Genomic DNA, 15,273 nt, shown 5'->3' on the forward strand with positions numbered 1-15,273 from the left:
GATATTATGTATTAAAGGTGTCCCATCTTCCCCCACCCTACTATATATATATATATATATAGACAACGGCAAAACAATAGGCATTGAAACAAGACTATATGGATAATACACATTTACATTAAATCGTCGAAAGAAGCAAAAACGAAAGCGAAGATCGAGGAACGTAGATGGAATCAACAGCAAACGACATTCGTTAAAACTTACTGTGGGAAAAAACGTTGGGGGAAAGCGTCAGTTAAAAAGAGTAATTGGCTTATATATATATACCTGGTGTAGCAGCATGGTTCATATTTGCTTTTACTTCGGTAGCAAGTCGTGGTATCGCTCGCAATGCAGACTTCACAGATTTCTTGAAATTGTCAAGCACTGCGTTATGTAAGACAGGTTTATAAACTGCTGGTACAATAATGTGTGTACGCTTAGGATGTGATCTAATTTTACAATCGCCTGACGGGCAATGGCAGTGGTTTGCAGATGTTGTTTCACACACCTTGTGCCTGCTGCTAACGAACTATATGCATGCGGGTGTACACTTCGTAGGTACCACGCATTTTACAGTTAGTAAACGTCATGCGTACATGATAGACCAATTATCACTTAGATGTTTTTGTCAGAATGTTTAATTAAAGATAAACTGGCATTTGCCACACAGCAATGATGACGCTAATAAGCAATATATATATATATATAATATTCTAACCTTCAATAGTTTCAACCAAAGCAATTACTTCACGATTTGCCAAATAACTTCCCAGCATAAATTGAATTGAACCTGCCTCGACGGCGCCAACTTGCGACCCTACTTTTACGTTTTTGGACGGAATTGCAAAACACTCATAAGCAATGCGAATAATTTTTCTTTTCCCCAAGGTTACTGCCTGTAAATCACATCATCATTATTTAAAGCGGTATTTGATGGTAACACTTGATAATAAACGAAAAGTAATACGTGGTAACCCGTAAGCAGGCACAAGGTGTGTGAACAGAACACTTGTATTATAAAAACTGCCTTTAACCTTCGCGTTTTTGTCTGTTTATAAAAGAGCGCTTATTTACCCACAGGTGTGGTATCGTCAACATTGAAAGTACTGACTGATAGGCAACAGTCTCTTTTCATACTTAATCAAATCGCTTTGTTAGAGGTAAATTAAAACACGTTGGCACCAAAGCGCAAAAGAACGATTTAGTCGGTTAAAAAGGATATGTTTACGTACGAATCTGTATTTTATATATACGCTACCCTATAACGCCGGTTTGTAGATATATGAATACCATCATAATAGACTATATAAGAAGATCATCATACTACACACATACATATATATATATATATAAGCACCATAGGATTACCTTTATCTTGTCTGTTTGGTTCCCGCCCATAGCAAGTGAAGCGGGGAAGGTTAGGGTCGTGACGTTGCGTCCCAATATTGAATAGACATCAACAGTTACAGGTTCAAAGCTCGTTATTTCTACTTTAGTGATGGTGAAGCCTTCAATTTCAAATGCAGTTTGTAACTGAAGAAAACATAAATTTCTAAAGAAAAGATTATGTGGTGTAACACCTATAGCTTTATTGGTGTTTATATCTATGTGAGTGTGGTCCCGCAACGTGGCATGCCATGGGTTTTAGGATTTAGGTCAGGATTGGTCCATTACCCCAACACCCGGGGTGCTACCTCATGGACCTCACCAGTTTTGGAACCTGCTTTAATGGTAATAGATGTAAGATCTTTCCCTGAGAGCTCGGCAGAGAATATATGCTATAGTTTCATGTTTAATGCTCTTGTTTTCAATTAACGAGATAAAAACGGACAACCATCGAGACCAGGATATACAAGCGTCGGGCCTCGAACCCGTAACCACTGTGCCAGAGCGCCGGGCACTAACGACCCACCTTGGCAGTTAAAGACCTAGATATCGCCTTTCTTCTACTATCATCCGAATTTCCCATCCCATCATCCCAAACTACATCAACGCTATCCAGCTTCTCGATCTGAATGCCACCGGTAAACAAAGGACTGGAGAATTCTCTACTCAAGTAAAGACGCTCGGTTTCGGATGCAGCTATGCCGGGATCAACAGGCCAAGCTGTATAAAAAAATATTTTAGAAACTTGTGGGTACATAAAACGAAAAATCCAAGTACATGAAAAAAAAGTACTTAGAAACAATTATTTTACTTGGAAAATACAAAAATGTGTCGTCTTTAAAACATTTTTATAAATCTTTTAAAGAACAGTTCTTAAATTATTTAAAAAGCATTTAAGCAGAAAATAGAACAATTATTAAAATTTAAAATTGGTAAAATGACAGTTTTTGACACATATGAGATTAGACACAGCATGTTATTACTTACTTATTACGAGTATAAGCGCTAGACCACCGAACATAAGAGCACACAGACCAAATATGACAAGAAAACGATTGCATTTAAATTTCTGTGAAATGTTTGGTATTGGGACTACTGAATCAGAATTAGAATCTAAAGAAAAAGAAAAATTATTATTTGATAATATTTAAAAAGGTTACAATTTGTCCATACACGTCTGCTATTGTACAAGTGTTATAAATTAGTGCTATATGTTTATTGTTCTGGCCTACACAGTAGGATACATGCCTACTACAGTTTTAGGCTGGAACTTCCTGTTTAGGGCTTCATTATGTTATATGCTACAATTTGTTATAATAAAAATACTAATAATTTTTATTTGTCTCTTTACGGTAGCGAAGATTGCAAAATGGTTAAAACGAAAAATCAGAGTTTGCGAGATAACATGTCTATATCTTTGGCTATACAACAGACACAAAGGTAAAATATGACTTTATATACGCCTGATTTCTCGCCCGCAATTATCATATTTTGCAGATTTATGTTCTCTGAGTAAACTAAAATACGATGTAAACTTGTAAATACCTCGAGAGGCACATCCTTCGCCAGTCTTGTACTCCATCCGTAAAATTTGCTTCCTTACGGTGGTTTCATCGTATGTTTAGCTCTAATCGAAGTCCGTAAAATTGGAAAAAAAATAATAAATGTCACTTTTTAAGGTTGCTCTGAATAAAACATGTAAAATGTGTGTGTCTATTTTAAAATAAAGACGTTTATGATTAGCCAAAACCCCATTATTACATACGGTATGACGTCAAACAGTGTGGATATATACTTATGTTTAATCATGGTTTCATTCATAAGAAAGTAGCTGGTTTTTATTGAATGTATAAACTATAAATAACAGATACTTTTATATAACTGAAGGATACTTAATTTGTCCTTGCATGGCATGGCGAGACAGCGACGGTTGTTATAACACCGCTGTTCTGTTTCATACACCTTGTGCCCGCCGTGGTGCACGCTTACGAGTTACCGCATATACATGCAACCCATTGTATGTGTATTTACAAACAGCCAGCTTCTACACCCATCCTGCTTATTTACCTATTTTGCGAATAACGGCCTGCTGAGTCTATCGTCAGTCAGTCACACTGTACTTACCAATATAATTTTATTTGTAAGTAATAATGTAACGAAATATACTCAATAAAGGGGTATAAATACAACATATAGTAGGGTAGGGGAAGATAGGACACTTTTTCATTCTTTGCTCGTCGCATTTGGTAGTAAACAAAGAACATTCAAAGAATTATGAAACAGTATCCTCACGACTACCATATATCGTTGTTAATTGTTTAAAAAACGATCAAGATATTTAAATATTATGTGCTAAAGATGTCCCATTTTCCCCCATCTTACTATATATGTTAATGGTTGTACATATTTTTTAAATCCATCAATAAATTAAACCAAGTAACTTACCTTGCTTCGATACTACAATGGCTTCTTTCAAGCAGGAGTCGGCTACTATGCTGCTACACTAACCAGTTGCAATCTAAACGAGAAACTGAGACCAAAACAAACGCGAGAAAAATAATTACAAGCGTTTTCTGCACTCCGTTTTTTATGCCTTGAGTTTTAAGCGCTCATAGCATGACTGGTAATTTTTGACTGACCTAACATTAAACAACGTTTCGCATACTCTTTAAGAAATCTAAACTGTATTTTCCTACATTTGATCAAGTTTACATTTTAAAAGTCTTTTTATTACCGATTACAAAAAAGAAAAAAATCTGACCAACATTAATAAAAATGCATGTAAATGTGTAAATATAAACGTTGATCAAACAGTTGGGAAGTCAGGGTCGTGCTGGGGTCAGTCCTTTTATTGTATTCAGACTTGGGAATTGTTACTCCTCTGCCATTTGCATTAACTCGTCATCCGCTTGGTCGCTATGAATGTATGACGTTTCGTCGGAATCTGTAACAATATGAAAGAATGAAGGTAACATATAGTAGGGTGGGTGAAGATGGAACACCTTTTTATTCCATTTCCTCGTTCCATTTGGTAGTAAACAAAGAACACTCAAAGAATTATAAAACCGCACCTTCACGACTACCATAGACCGTAGTTAATTGTTTAAAACACAGTCAGGATATTTCGATATCATGTGCTAAAAGTGTCTCGTCTTTCGCCACCCTGCTATATATAACATGAGAAAAGTAGAACGCTTACCCGTCTTGATTGGGTTGTTTTCGTTTTCAGCAGTATCCCTGAAAGAAACATAAGATCAAATCAAAAATCTTTGTTTTTCCAAATAACAAGCATTACGGATAAATTACCCAAAACGCCTCCGGTGAGCGAAAGCGAGAGATCTACGTCGAGCGACGTAGATTCGGCGTCTAGAAAAGTCAAATCGTCTCCTCGAAAAGCAATCAGCTAACTGGAATGCCACCAGCAACACACACACGACTAAAACAGCATTTCGTTTCATGTTCTAAAGTTTCTGGGGCGGAATTAACTCTAATCTGTTTATAAAATTAAAACAATGAATGTAATTTATTTATCCTCATATGGCGGGGAAACGACAGTCGTTATAACACAGGGTGTTCTGTTCCACACACCTTGTGCCCATGTATCAATCTGTGTGTAAAGTTTATCCATACATCTTTATATTTATAAAGCTTGGTTAAAAGGAAGAGTTTTGTGACTGGGGAGCGGCAACTTTCGGTTTTGTACATTTTCCGTATCGCAGAGTTTTTAATCCAGATACAGGCTTTATTCAGGGTCTGAAACAAGGAAGCAGAGATTGCTGACAATGGATATATAGTTTTATGTACGTGATATGGATAAGAAAACTCGTAGGGGAAAGTTTCTGAATTGCAATTTTCGTACTCGGCCGTACGTGATTTTGCCACATTGACAATTTTGACTTAACGCGCCGTGGCTCGTTAGGCACTTGCATTGTAATCGAAGAACATCCGGTTCGAAGCTCTACAGTTCTACACACTGATACGCGTACATGTGTCCTTGAGAAATGTTTAGCGAACATTGCTTCAACCAAGTGGTCACTAATTTGCTATAACACCCTGGGTGTTATGGTAATGAACCACCTATGGCCTAAACTACAGGCCCATTACTTACAACGCCGATTGCATATTTCGCATTTTTAACACCTTGCAACGTTTCGCGTTTTATTAAAAAAAAAACATCTGTACTGTACTTATACACATTCGACAAGTTTGCATTTTAAAAATCCTTTTATTTCCAACTACATAAAAGAAAAAAAAATCCGACCAACATTGATACATAAGCACGAAAATGTGTAAATATGAACGTTGATTAAACGGTTGGTAAGTCAGGGTCGTGCTGGGGTCGGTCCTTTCATTGTATTTAGACTTTGGAATTGTTACTCCTCTGTCATTTGCATCAACTCGTCGTCCGCTTGGTCGCTGTTAATGTATGGCGTTTCGTCGGAATCTGTGGTAATATGAAATAATGAAGGTAACATATATTAGGGTGGGTGAAGATGGGACATATTTTCATTCTCTTTCCCCGTACCATTTAGTAGTAAACAAAGAACATTTAAAAATTTGTAAAACCATATCCTTACGACCCGATAGACCATTGTTAATTGTTTAAAATACGATCAGGATATTTGGTTATTCTGTGCTAAAGGTGACCCATATTTTTCCACCCTACTATATAGTAGGGTGGGTAAAGATGGGACACCTTTTCATTCTATTTCCTCGTCCCATTTGGTAGTAAACAAAGAACATTGAAATAACTATAGAACCGTATACTCTCACGACTCCCATATAGATCGTTGTTGATTGTTTATAATACGGTCAGGATATTTTGATACCATGTGCGGTAAAGGTGTCCCGTCTTTCCCCAACCTACTATTATATATATATAACATTGGAAAAGTAAGACGCTTACCCGTCTCGATTGGGTTGTTTTCGTTTTCAGCGGTATCTCTGTAAGAAAATATGATTAAATAAAAAAGCTTTGTTTTTTTCTAAATAACAAGCATTACGTAAACGGAATTTTATATCTAACTCCGACGTAAAATCTTTGGCGACCGCTTGTAAGTCGTCCTGGGCGACCGACGTAAACTATATTTCGGCGTCTAATACGGCGTCTATGGCGTCTTCTGCCCCAACTCCAGCAATCAGCTAACTGGAGTGCCAACAGCAGCACACACAGGACTAAAACGGTATTTCGTTTCATGGTCTGATTCATTTTCTTGGACGGAATTAACTCTAATCTGTTTATAAAATTAAAACAATGATTGTAATTTATTTATCCTCACATGGCGGGGAAACGACAGTCGTTATAACACAGGGTGTTCGGTTCCACACACCTTGTGCCCACATAGCAATCTGTGTGTAAAGTTTATCTACAAATGTTTATATTTATAAAGCTTGTTTAAAAGGAAAATTTTTATGACTGGTCACGTGTGTATTGTTACGACATTTTTGCATCAATGAAAAATACAGGAGCGGCAACTTTCGGTTTTGTACATTTTCCGTATCACAGAGTTTTTAATTCAGGTACAGGCTTTATTCAGGGTCTGAAACAAGGAAGCAGAAATTGGATATATAGTTTTATGTACGTGATATGGATAAGGAAACTCGTGAGAGAAAGTTTCTTAATTGCAATTTTCGTACTCGGCCATGCGTAATTTCGCCACATTGACAATTTTGACTTTACGCGCCGTGGCTCAGTCATTAGGCGCTTGCATTGTATTCGAAGAATATCCGGTTCGAAGCTTAACACACTAATACGCATATGTGTCCTTGGTGTTGGGGTCTCTGCCCATATAGAATAGAACCCGTTACTGACAATCTTGTGAGCGCTGTTAAGTGTCGTTTCGATACGTATGCCCGTTACTAGCATTAAAAACAAGAATGTGCCATATAGGAGCCAAGGAGTGTAATGGTGCGTACAAATGGCAACCGTATAACTGAAGGTACAATCAACACGCCGGCTAAACGAAATTTTTGAATTTATTTTAATCTATTTTCACGCTGACGAAAGAGCGTTTAAATACGAATCCAAAACAAAAATGGTGTTCAGCAACTGATTCTGAGCTGTGTGTAGTTTATTGCAACAATGCTGATGCTTTGTGAGTGACGTACGCTCTGATGACGTCATCATTTCTTCAATTTCCTCAAGCTGTGCTTCATCAGCATCTGGTAACGTAGCCTAGAAACTTGCTTGGTTAAAAAAGATAATATATCGTCCAGCGCTGTGAAACAGTCAACAGTGGTTAACTTGTCTACCTGTAACAGTATCTATCTAAAACCACGCACAACCCCAACACGTTTGGAAGATTTACAGCCAATTTCTTGACGCTGCCACCATTGAATGAATGAATGTAACTTATTGTATCCTCGCGTGGCCGGAAAACGACAGTCGTTATAACACGGGTGTTTTGTTTCATACACCTCACGGCGCCGGTTAAGTAAACATTGTTCAGTAAAGAATATAATATTACATTAACTCTCACTTTAATAGCCGTAATTCGTTCCTCTTTATCGAGAATTCTTTTGTTTGTTTTGATTAAGTGATTATGCCGCGTCATAAGATTAGTGCAGGTCTGTAATGATTAAATATTCGTTATTTTAGGCAATTTCATATTGAGGGAAAGACACCATATGCGCCAATTTTTATACATCAGGTATAAAGATCTAGGGAATATTCGACGTTTCGTCTGAACTTGCCAAAGGGCAGATGAAAGTTAAAAAATATATTACATTTTTTATACCAGATGGGCCACTAAAAATTATTTACATCATGCCTGGTAGCAAAAGTAACAGAAAAGTTAAGATGTTTGCATGAAAAATAACCAAAGTGTTTTTAAATGGTATAAACCAGTAATATACCTTGTAGCACTTTACTAATAATATTCTTGAGAGTCTCTGAATATTAACAGAGTAAAGGTAGAACGTTCTAGCAGGAGCGTGGTCAGGTGTGCGTGGAACTTCTTGCATGATAACCATGTTTTCTGCTAACATCTGAAAAAAGTAAACCATATTGCAGATTCATGAAAAATTTACAATTCAAAAAATTTTTTAAATGCAACATAAAGTGGTGGAAAAAATATTAGATTTTTTGTATAAAAACTGAAACTTAAATATGTAGCGGTCCAGTTTCGCTGCGCAGTCGTTAGTTCATCTACCCCTACCCAACAGACTGGAGGTTCTAGGCTACAATTGTGCCTATATGTGTTTTTGTGCAAAATAGTATAAAGTTGGCTCTAACGCAGTGGTTACATAATATAGTGGGGTGGGGGAAGACGGGAAACTTTTAGCACCTAATATCTAAAAATCCTGATGGCGTTTTAAACAATTAACAACGGTCTATGTGAGTCGTGAGGATACAGTTTTAAAATACTTTGAATGTTCTTTGTTTACTATGAAAAGCTGTCCCATCTTCCCCCACCCTACTATATCTGGCAACTCAAAAGCCGACACGAGGTGTATAAAAAACATCACTTGTGTTTTAACGACTACGGTTGCCCCTCCACGTTAAGATAAAAAAGTTAAATTCATTCTTTTAGATTTAAAATTTTAAATCAGTTTCCTACATGGTAAAGATATCCTTTTGCCTCCTTGGGAGGAATCATCGCAAATTCTTCAACTTGTTTCTGCTCCAAATGTTTCTTTAGCATGAGTAGACGGAATATACGACAAGCTTTACTTCCGTATCTATAATAGATATGAGTTAGTGATGAAAATAGGACATTGACATGTCTTATAATTATTTATATAATGTTTAAAGCAATACTTTATGTGATACTGTACTGGCAACAAACCCACAAGTTGCAGATTCAATACATAAAAAATGATGTCAAAAACAATTGGCATTTTGTTACCCTGGAAAAGACACTTGGTCTTAATTGCTGGGTTCCTTATGGGTTATCTGCCATATATAAAAAAAAATATTCACTTACAAAGTTGCATATGTGGTAACTTATAAGCGGGCACAAGGTATATGAATTAGAACAATCAGGTTATAAGGACTGTCAATGCCATGCAAGGATAAACAAGTTTTATGAATGTATGTAATTTACTTTATCCCCACATGGCTAAAAATGACAGTCGTTATAACACGGTTATTCATTCACCTTGTGCCAGCTTATGTGTTACCATGTTACTTTGCAGGTGACTATTTTTTTTGGGGGGAGGGGGATTTTTTCATTTTTTATGTATGGCTGATAATTTAGACAACCCATTAGTGACCACTGGGTTGGAGCAATTGCCGATAGGTGTCTTGCCCTAGGACAAATACACCCATAATGGTAGCAGTGACGAGCCTTGAATCCATTACCTCTGGGTTACAGGCAGGCGCTAACCACTTTGCCTGGTCCCGGAATCATGCATTCACATAATCGCAGCAAAAATCTAAACAGAACCAACTACACACCTCTGCTGAACGTAGGAAAGCACTGTGGCAGTTGCCAGCGCCAGAGCCGAGTTTTTTAAGTTGACAACATACAATCCCCCACTGCCAGAGTCATCAAATAACTGAACAATTTGATCTTCATCATTAGAGAGAAGTTTTAGATGTTGCTCAACATGCTGAATAAACAATTCGTGACTTTAGGTTCAGCGTATTGTCAACATGATTTAAGGACCTACTCCTATGCCAGAGTTTATAGGTTTAAAAAGCTCGATGCTGCGGGGCATGTGGCCTAGAAAGTTACTGTAACAAATTCCTAACAATAACTTGTGGTGGATGTACAAACAATTCAGGATTGAAATTTTGCACTGCTTTAGTCACTTCGGCGTTTGAGAATGTGTGTCACTCGAACATATTGTAAAAAGTTTACTGTGATGTAACACAAAACTTATATAAATTGAAGTGCTTATATTACTAAATTTAATAAAGGAGCACCAATAGTTTTTAAAAGAAAAAAGTTAAAACAGTGTAGATCTACTTAAAAGCATCAAAACTAAAATGCTAAAGCAAAAAAAAAACTAAAAGCATGCTTTAAAAAAAAAACCCAAAAAACATTAAAATCAAAATATTCCAACCTCCATTGGTAATTTCTGTGGTAAAGACCTTGCGATTTCGGCGCTGCTGATTGGTTGTGTGGACTGGGCGTTGGCTGGGGTCGTGACCTCACTAATCCTTAGCATTGCTCGGACTATTTCACCACACGGTGTCCCAAAGCGTTGCGTAACAGAAGCTACTATGGATTGGTCGCGAAAATATTGTTGAAATCTGGAAATGTTAACTGACCAGTAAACACCATCGTCTTCTACAACGTCTGTAGGCATCTGTAGCAAGAAAAAACTTTTGTTTTTGTGCGTTGAATTTATGGTAAAGTGGCTTGGTGTAGGTGTCATAGTAGGGTGGGAGAAAATGAAACACCTTTTCATTCTATTTTCTCGTCTCATTTGGTAGTAAACAAAGAACATTCAAAGAATTTGAAAACTGTATGCTCATGACTGGCATAGACCGTTGTTAATTGTTTAAAACATGATCAGGATATTTTGTGCCAAAGGTATCCCGTATTCAGCCTACCATACTTTTTTTACAATAAATGAATTAATTTATATTGGCAAGGCACGGGCTTTTAACAAGGTAACAAAACATGAATTTCTGTTATAAAGATACTTACAGAAGGTGTTTCATGTTCCGATTTTAATCTTTTTGCTTTTGGTTCATCAGAACCATCATCAGATCTTTTTCTTTTTAAAGCTGTTTAAATATAAAACATAAAATGAAGAGATTATATATCATGGTGCACATTTATTCAAAAGCAGCACTTCAAATTTATCTTTCCAAAAAGCAAAAAGTCAGAATAAATATTCCGGAAAACAATATTTTATATGTATATGTAATAAAAGAAATGTTCTAGTGGCAGTGAAGACCATGTTAAAATCAGTAAAAAAATGTTAACTAAAAAAATCTGTTTAAAACTGCTTTAGTGCCAATAGTAAATTTCCATTAGGGTATGGCTAATTAAAAAATAATATTATGCAAATTAGGACCAGCAGCAGTACTCACATTCCTCTGATAAAGTCGGAAGACGATACAGATCAGCTTCATTCTGAGTGAAGATGGGAACAATATATTCCTCTTCTTCGTTCTTCTCTACTTCTGGCTCTCTGGAGTAAAAAGTGGTGGAAGTTGTGGTATGGGGATGACATGGATATTATTTTATAGTAAGCTATAAATTCTAACACTTTTTAAAAAAAAAGAGCAATTAAAGCCTTAAAAAGTGGTTATGGTACAGATATGACATACATTGTAATGTTTGGTGACGGTGAGCTATGAATTGTATAGGAGTAAGGTCCTATTGTGCAGCACAACAGAAGATCTTGGTTGTAGGGCAGAGTTAACATATTACCCTAATCCGAATGCCTTTTATTTTTAGCAAATATTTGATACAATTTGGGTTTTTACAAAATTTAAAATTATTTTTAAAATACTACAAAGATGACTGTACACAGTATCCGGAATTCGTCGTTTTGTCTGTTTTGTTGGGATTTCGCTGCCGCATGCAGAACTCGGTAATGGGTTTGCATACTACTTTGCAAGCGAATTCGCATGCTGGATACTGTGTACAGCCACCTAAAGTCCGGAGACTTTGATTAACTTACAGTAATGCCTACCTCTGTAAAAAATGAGTCTGTACAAGGTCTTTGAAAGCTTTTTCAATTTTCCCCGATCCATTTTCATCTGGGAGTCTGTCTGCCACATTTTTAATTGCGGTGCTCATCAGAATCTAGTCAGGTTTTTTTGTGAAAAAAGAGACATTTTTTACAAAAGCCATACTTCGCTAACTGCTGTGAGCATATTTATTCTTGTGCAAGTAAATTAGCGGAAATTCCTTAAACCCAGTGGTCACTAATGAGTTGTCGGTCATACAGAAAAACACACTTAAAAAGTTACAACGTGGTAACTTTCTGAAACGTGGTGTATGAAACAGAACACCCGTGTTAGCCTATTGTTGCCACATGAAGATAAACCATGATACAAGTTAATTTACATATCTAGTGTTTAATGAAAAAACAAAAAAACAGCTTGTTCTTACAATTCCATGTTGTAATGCTTCCTCCACGATCAACTCAGCAGCATCACCGTAAAGTAGTTTAACTGTGTAAATAAACTTTGGGTGAAAAAGTATGGAAAGGACATTTTCGATATTAATGGCGTATTCCACAATCTTCCTCTTCCTTACATGGAATTTTGCTAACTTATGCTGAATCAGAAGGCACAGAGCTTTCCGCACCTAAAGATAAAAAATTGTGGTGATGAAATTAAAAAAAGATAATACAAGTAAAAAATTATGATAAGATAAAAATAAAGTAAAGAATTAGTGAAACATAACAGCTTGGATATAAATTTCTGCATCTGTTTCTTTAAAGGAAATTTTTTAAGAAAAAATTAGGGTTTTTCATATCTTTACAGATGTGTAATGTAGTGTGACAATGATCATAATAGTTAGCAATTACAAAACTACAATACAAGTATATAACAAGTGATAGAGCATATTATTAACCATACTATGTTGCACACACCTGGTCAAGCTTCAAGTTAGCTTTGAGGGCAATATAACGAAGAGGTTGCCAGCCATTTTGAAGCAGAAAGCTCGCCACGTCTGCAGCTATCTTACCATAATGCTCTTGCAACAGCTCATAAGCTAAGAGGCATTCACGAGAAGACATTTAGAATATTTCCTATTCCCTTAAGCCTGAAAAAAATATTGGGATATTTTTAATGTTAATTTGGTAAAAGCTTTTTTAAAAGAGTCATGCCAGCACGTTTAGGTTTTCATCAGGAGAGTAAAAAAGTTTAGTCATTTTATGAAATTCCCAAACATAGGCACTCAAGAAAAAAATATATGATATATTAAACTAAAACAAATATAATATAATATAATTTTCACTAAAATTCAAGAAAAGTACAACAGAAATATATACTGACAATTTTGAACAAAAAGATTAATAAAACAGCAATAAAATGGGACATAAAAAATTAAATACATTCATTTAAACATTAATAAAATTAACAGCTGTAAAAGAGAAAACAACAAATATTGCACATGAACAAAACATTTTAAGATTATTCTGCGGACTCATTAATCTCTTTCGATGAATCAGCACTTTTTAAATTTAAATATTCTGATGGAACAAAGGCTTCAGGTATGCTGATATTAGAATGGTCATTATGACGTTGCAGTTCTGTTTTCTGCAAAAATATGAGTATTTTAAAGTAGAATGAATGAATGTGACTTGCTTTATCCTAGCGTGGCCGGAAAACGACAGCCGTTGTAACATGGGTGTTCTGTTTCATAAACCTCATGCCAGCTTATGAGTTACCACAAATGTATTTTTGTGAGTGTTTGTTTTTTTTATTGTTTCGTTTATCTGTATGGCTGACAATCTATACAACCCATTAGTGACCACTGGGTTGAAGCAGTTGATTAAGTGTTTGGCCCAAAGACATAATGCCAATGACGGTAGCAACGACGAGCCTTGAACCCATTACCTTGGGTTAGAGGCATGCAGACTAACAGACTAACCAATTGTACCAGGGTGCCAGACAAGAATCTGGTTAAACCATAAAATAAGCTTACACCTCTAAATACAAAGAATAATTAGGTTTCATATAAAAAAAGCCACCTTTCCAATTCCAAGGAATGAAAAACCAGAAACCACTTTTTTAATTGAGTTCAAGGTGCTGAATTCACTGTCTGCAACTTTTACAGCTTTTTCCATCTCTGTAACTGATTTGTATACTGTCTCTACAAATTTCTGTGAAAAGATAAATTATAATTAAAATTATTTTGGAATCAAAATCGAAAACTGGATTTGAAAATGTAACTACATAAAACCAAACCTCCAGTTGGTCTATTTGGTGAAATAACGGCGACAAAGCGTCCATTTTTGCTCTCACAGCCGGCAGGAGCTCAGTAGTGGCTAATGTACTGTCTGTGCGAATCTGTTAATGGTGAAATAAGGTAATTAAAGATGATAAAAGCCCAAAGTTTGACCCACCATATCCAACATTCCATATAATTCATCAAGGCGAGTCATGACAGCTTCCATGCTTTCCTCAATCGCAGTCATCTGACGAAAAACATGAAATAAAAAAGGGAAGCCGTGGTATGTGCTTTGGCACAGTGGTTAACATGCCTGCTTCTAGCATAATAATGTGTTATAACAACTGTCGTTGCCTGCTACGCGAAGATATGCAAGTAGAATCCATTCAACACATTCTTACATTGCAGCACTAAGGAAAATTACAATGAATGAATGCAAATTACTTTATTCCCACGTGGCCGGAAACCGACCGTTCTTATAACACCAGTGTTCATACACTTCGTCTAGCTTACTAGTTTCTAATGTATGTTGCTTTTTTTATAAGTAGGGCTAATAATTCGGACAACCCAATAATAACCACTGGGTTTGAGAGATTGCCGTTAAGTGTCTATAGCCTATGTATAGACTAAATGTAGATAAGATGTGTTACGCAATTTGTATTTCCTGCATTAGAACTTCAGTGTCAATTTTAACTTTAAAAACATTGAAAAAATACCAAATGCAATTAAAATATATTCACTCACATTTGTCTGTGATGTCACACTAAACAATGTTGCAAAATCTGCTGCTGTTCGTTCAACCATATCCTTGTTGAATTCATGATCTACAGGTGCAGCCATAGGTCACTTGTGTCAAAAAAATTGAATTTAACCTATCAACAGGTTTCTGAAATAGTAATTAAAAAATAAAAGGTTTTATTTTTTTTGTTATGTAATTTAACTTTTTTTTTAAAGAAGAAAAAACAAAGCTTTTTTTAAGGAAGAAAAAACAAAGCTTTTTTTAAGGAAGAAAAAACAAAGAAACGTCTGTAATAAATAAAAAATTAATAGAAAATAATGGGTTATACACTAAAGAAAAACTAAGTTTTAAGTTAAC

At 35.8% G+C, this 15,273-nt stretch overlaps 4 protein-coding genes and 1 long non-coding RNA gene across 5 annotated transcripts in view; all 5 read right to left on the reverse strand.

The window, feature by feature from the left end:
- The window catches only part of LOC100185187, a 16,052-nt gene extending 12,131 nt beyond the window's left edge, over positions 1 to 3,921 (reverse strand). The window contains exons 1-7 of the mRNA XM_018812475.2: positions 3,814 to 3,921; positions 2,914 to 2,995; positions 2,356 to 2,481; positions 1,895 to 2,088; positions 1,351 to 1,515; positions 701 to 878; positions 268 to 366 (exon numbers count right to left, since the gene is read on the reverse strand). Coding sequence (XP_018668020.1) covers positions 268 to 366; positions 701 to 878; positions 1,351 to 1,515; positions 1,895 to 2,088; positions 2,356 to 2,481; positions 2,914 to 2,950 — 799 coding nt within the window. The 5' untranslated portion in view covers positions 2,951 to 2,995; positions 3,814 to 3,921. The remainder of the gene's footprint in view (positions 1 to 267; positions 367 to 700; positions 879 to 1,350; positions 1,516 to 1,894; positions 2,089 to 2,355; positions 2,482 to 2,913; positions 2,996 to 3,813) is intronic.
- Positions 3,922 to 4,075: 154 nt separating this feature from the next.
- LOC113473987 lies at positions 4,076 to 4,880 on the reverse strand. The gene is made up of 3 exons (XR_003396002.1): positions 4,675 to 4,880; positions 4,568 to 4,605; positions 4,076 to 4,312 (listed from the first exon to the last, which is right to left on the reverse strand). It is a non-coding gene; the product is annotated as an uncharacterized LOC113473987 (long non-coding RNA).
- Positions 4,881 to 5,573: 693 nt separating this feature from the next.
- On the reverse strand, positions 5,574 to 6,625 carry LOC494404. The gene is made up of 3 exons (XM_002130192.5): positions 6,372 to 6,625; positions 6,275 to 6,312; positions 5,574 to 5,812 (listed from the first exon to the last, which is right to left on the reverse strand). The coding sequence occupies exons 1-3, from the start codon at positions 6,575 to 6,577 to the stop codon at positions 5,742 to 5,744; spliced, it is 315 nt and encodes a 104-aa protein (XP_002130228.1). The 5' UTR covers positions 6,578 to 6,625; the 3' UTR covers positions 5,574 to 5,741.
- Positions 6,626 to 7,326: 701 nt separating this feature from the next.
- LOC100186818 (DNA-directed RNA polymerase III subunit RPC3) lies at positions 7,327 to 13,047 on the reverse strand. Its single transcript, XM_002130282.2, has 11 exons — positions 12,874 to 13,047; positions 12,387 to 12,584; positions 11,965 to 12,077; positions 11,357 to 11,457; positions 10,968 to 11,047; positions 10,378 to 10,623; positions 9,767 to 9,921; positions 8,928 to 9,048; positions 8,224 to 8,355; positions 7,848 to 7,937; positions 7,327 to 7,543 (listed from the first exon to the last, which is right to left on the reverse strand). The coding sequence occupies exons 1-11, from the start codon at positions 13,018 to 13,020 to the stop codon at positions 7,361 to 7,363; spliced, it is 1,566 nt and encodes a 521-aa protein (XP_002130318.1). The 5' UTR covers positions 13,021 to 13,047; the 3' UTR covers positions 7,327 to 7,360.
- Positions 13,047 to 15,093, reverse strand: LOC100184422 (biogenesis of lysosome-related organelles complex 1 subunit 4-like). The gene is made up of 5 exons (XM_002130333.3): positions 14,922 to 15,093; positions 14,353 to 14,424; positions 14,195 to 14,296; positions 13,978 to 14,109; positions 13,047 to 13,543 (listed from the first exon to the last, which is right to left on the reverse strand). Exons 1-5 carry the CDS (start codon positions 15,015 to 15,017, stop codon positions 13,418 to 13,420), a joined length of 528 nt encoding a protein of 175 aa, XP_002130369.1. The 5' UTR covers positions 15,018 to 15,093; the 3' UTR covers positions 13,047 to 13,417.
- Positions 15,094 to 15,273: the final 180 nt, after the last annotated feature.

The sequence above is a fragment of the Ciona intestinalis genome, chromosome 7 (assembly GCF_000224145.3).
Source record: "Ciona intestinalis chromosome 7, KH, whole genome shotgun sequence".
Taxonomy (NCBI): domain Eukaryota; kingdom Metazoa; phylum Chordata; class Ascidiacea; order Phlebobranchia; family Cionidae; genus Ciona; species Ciona intestinalis.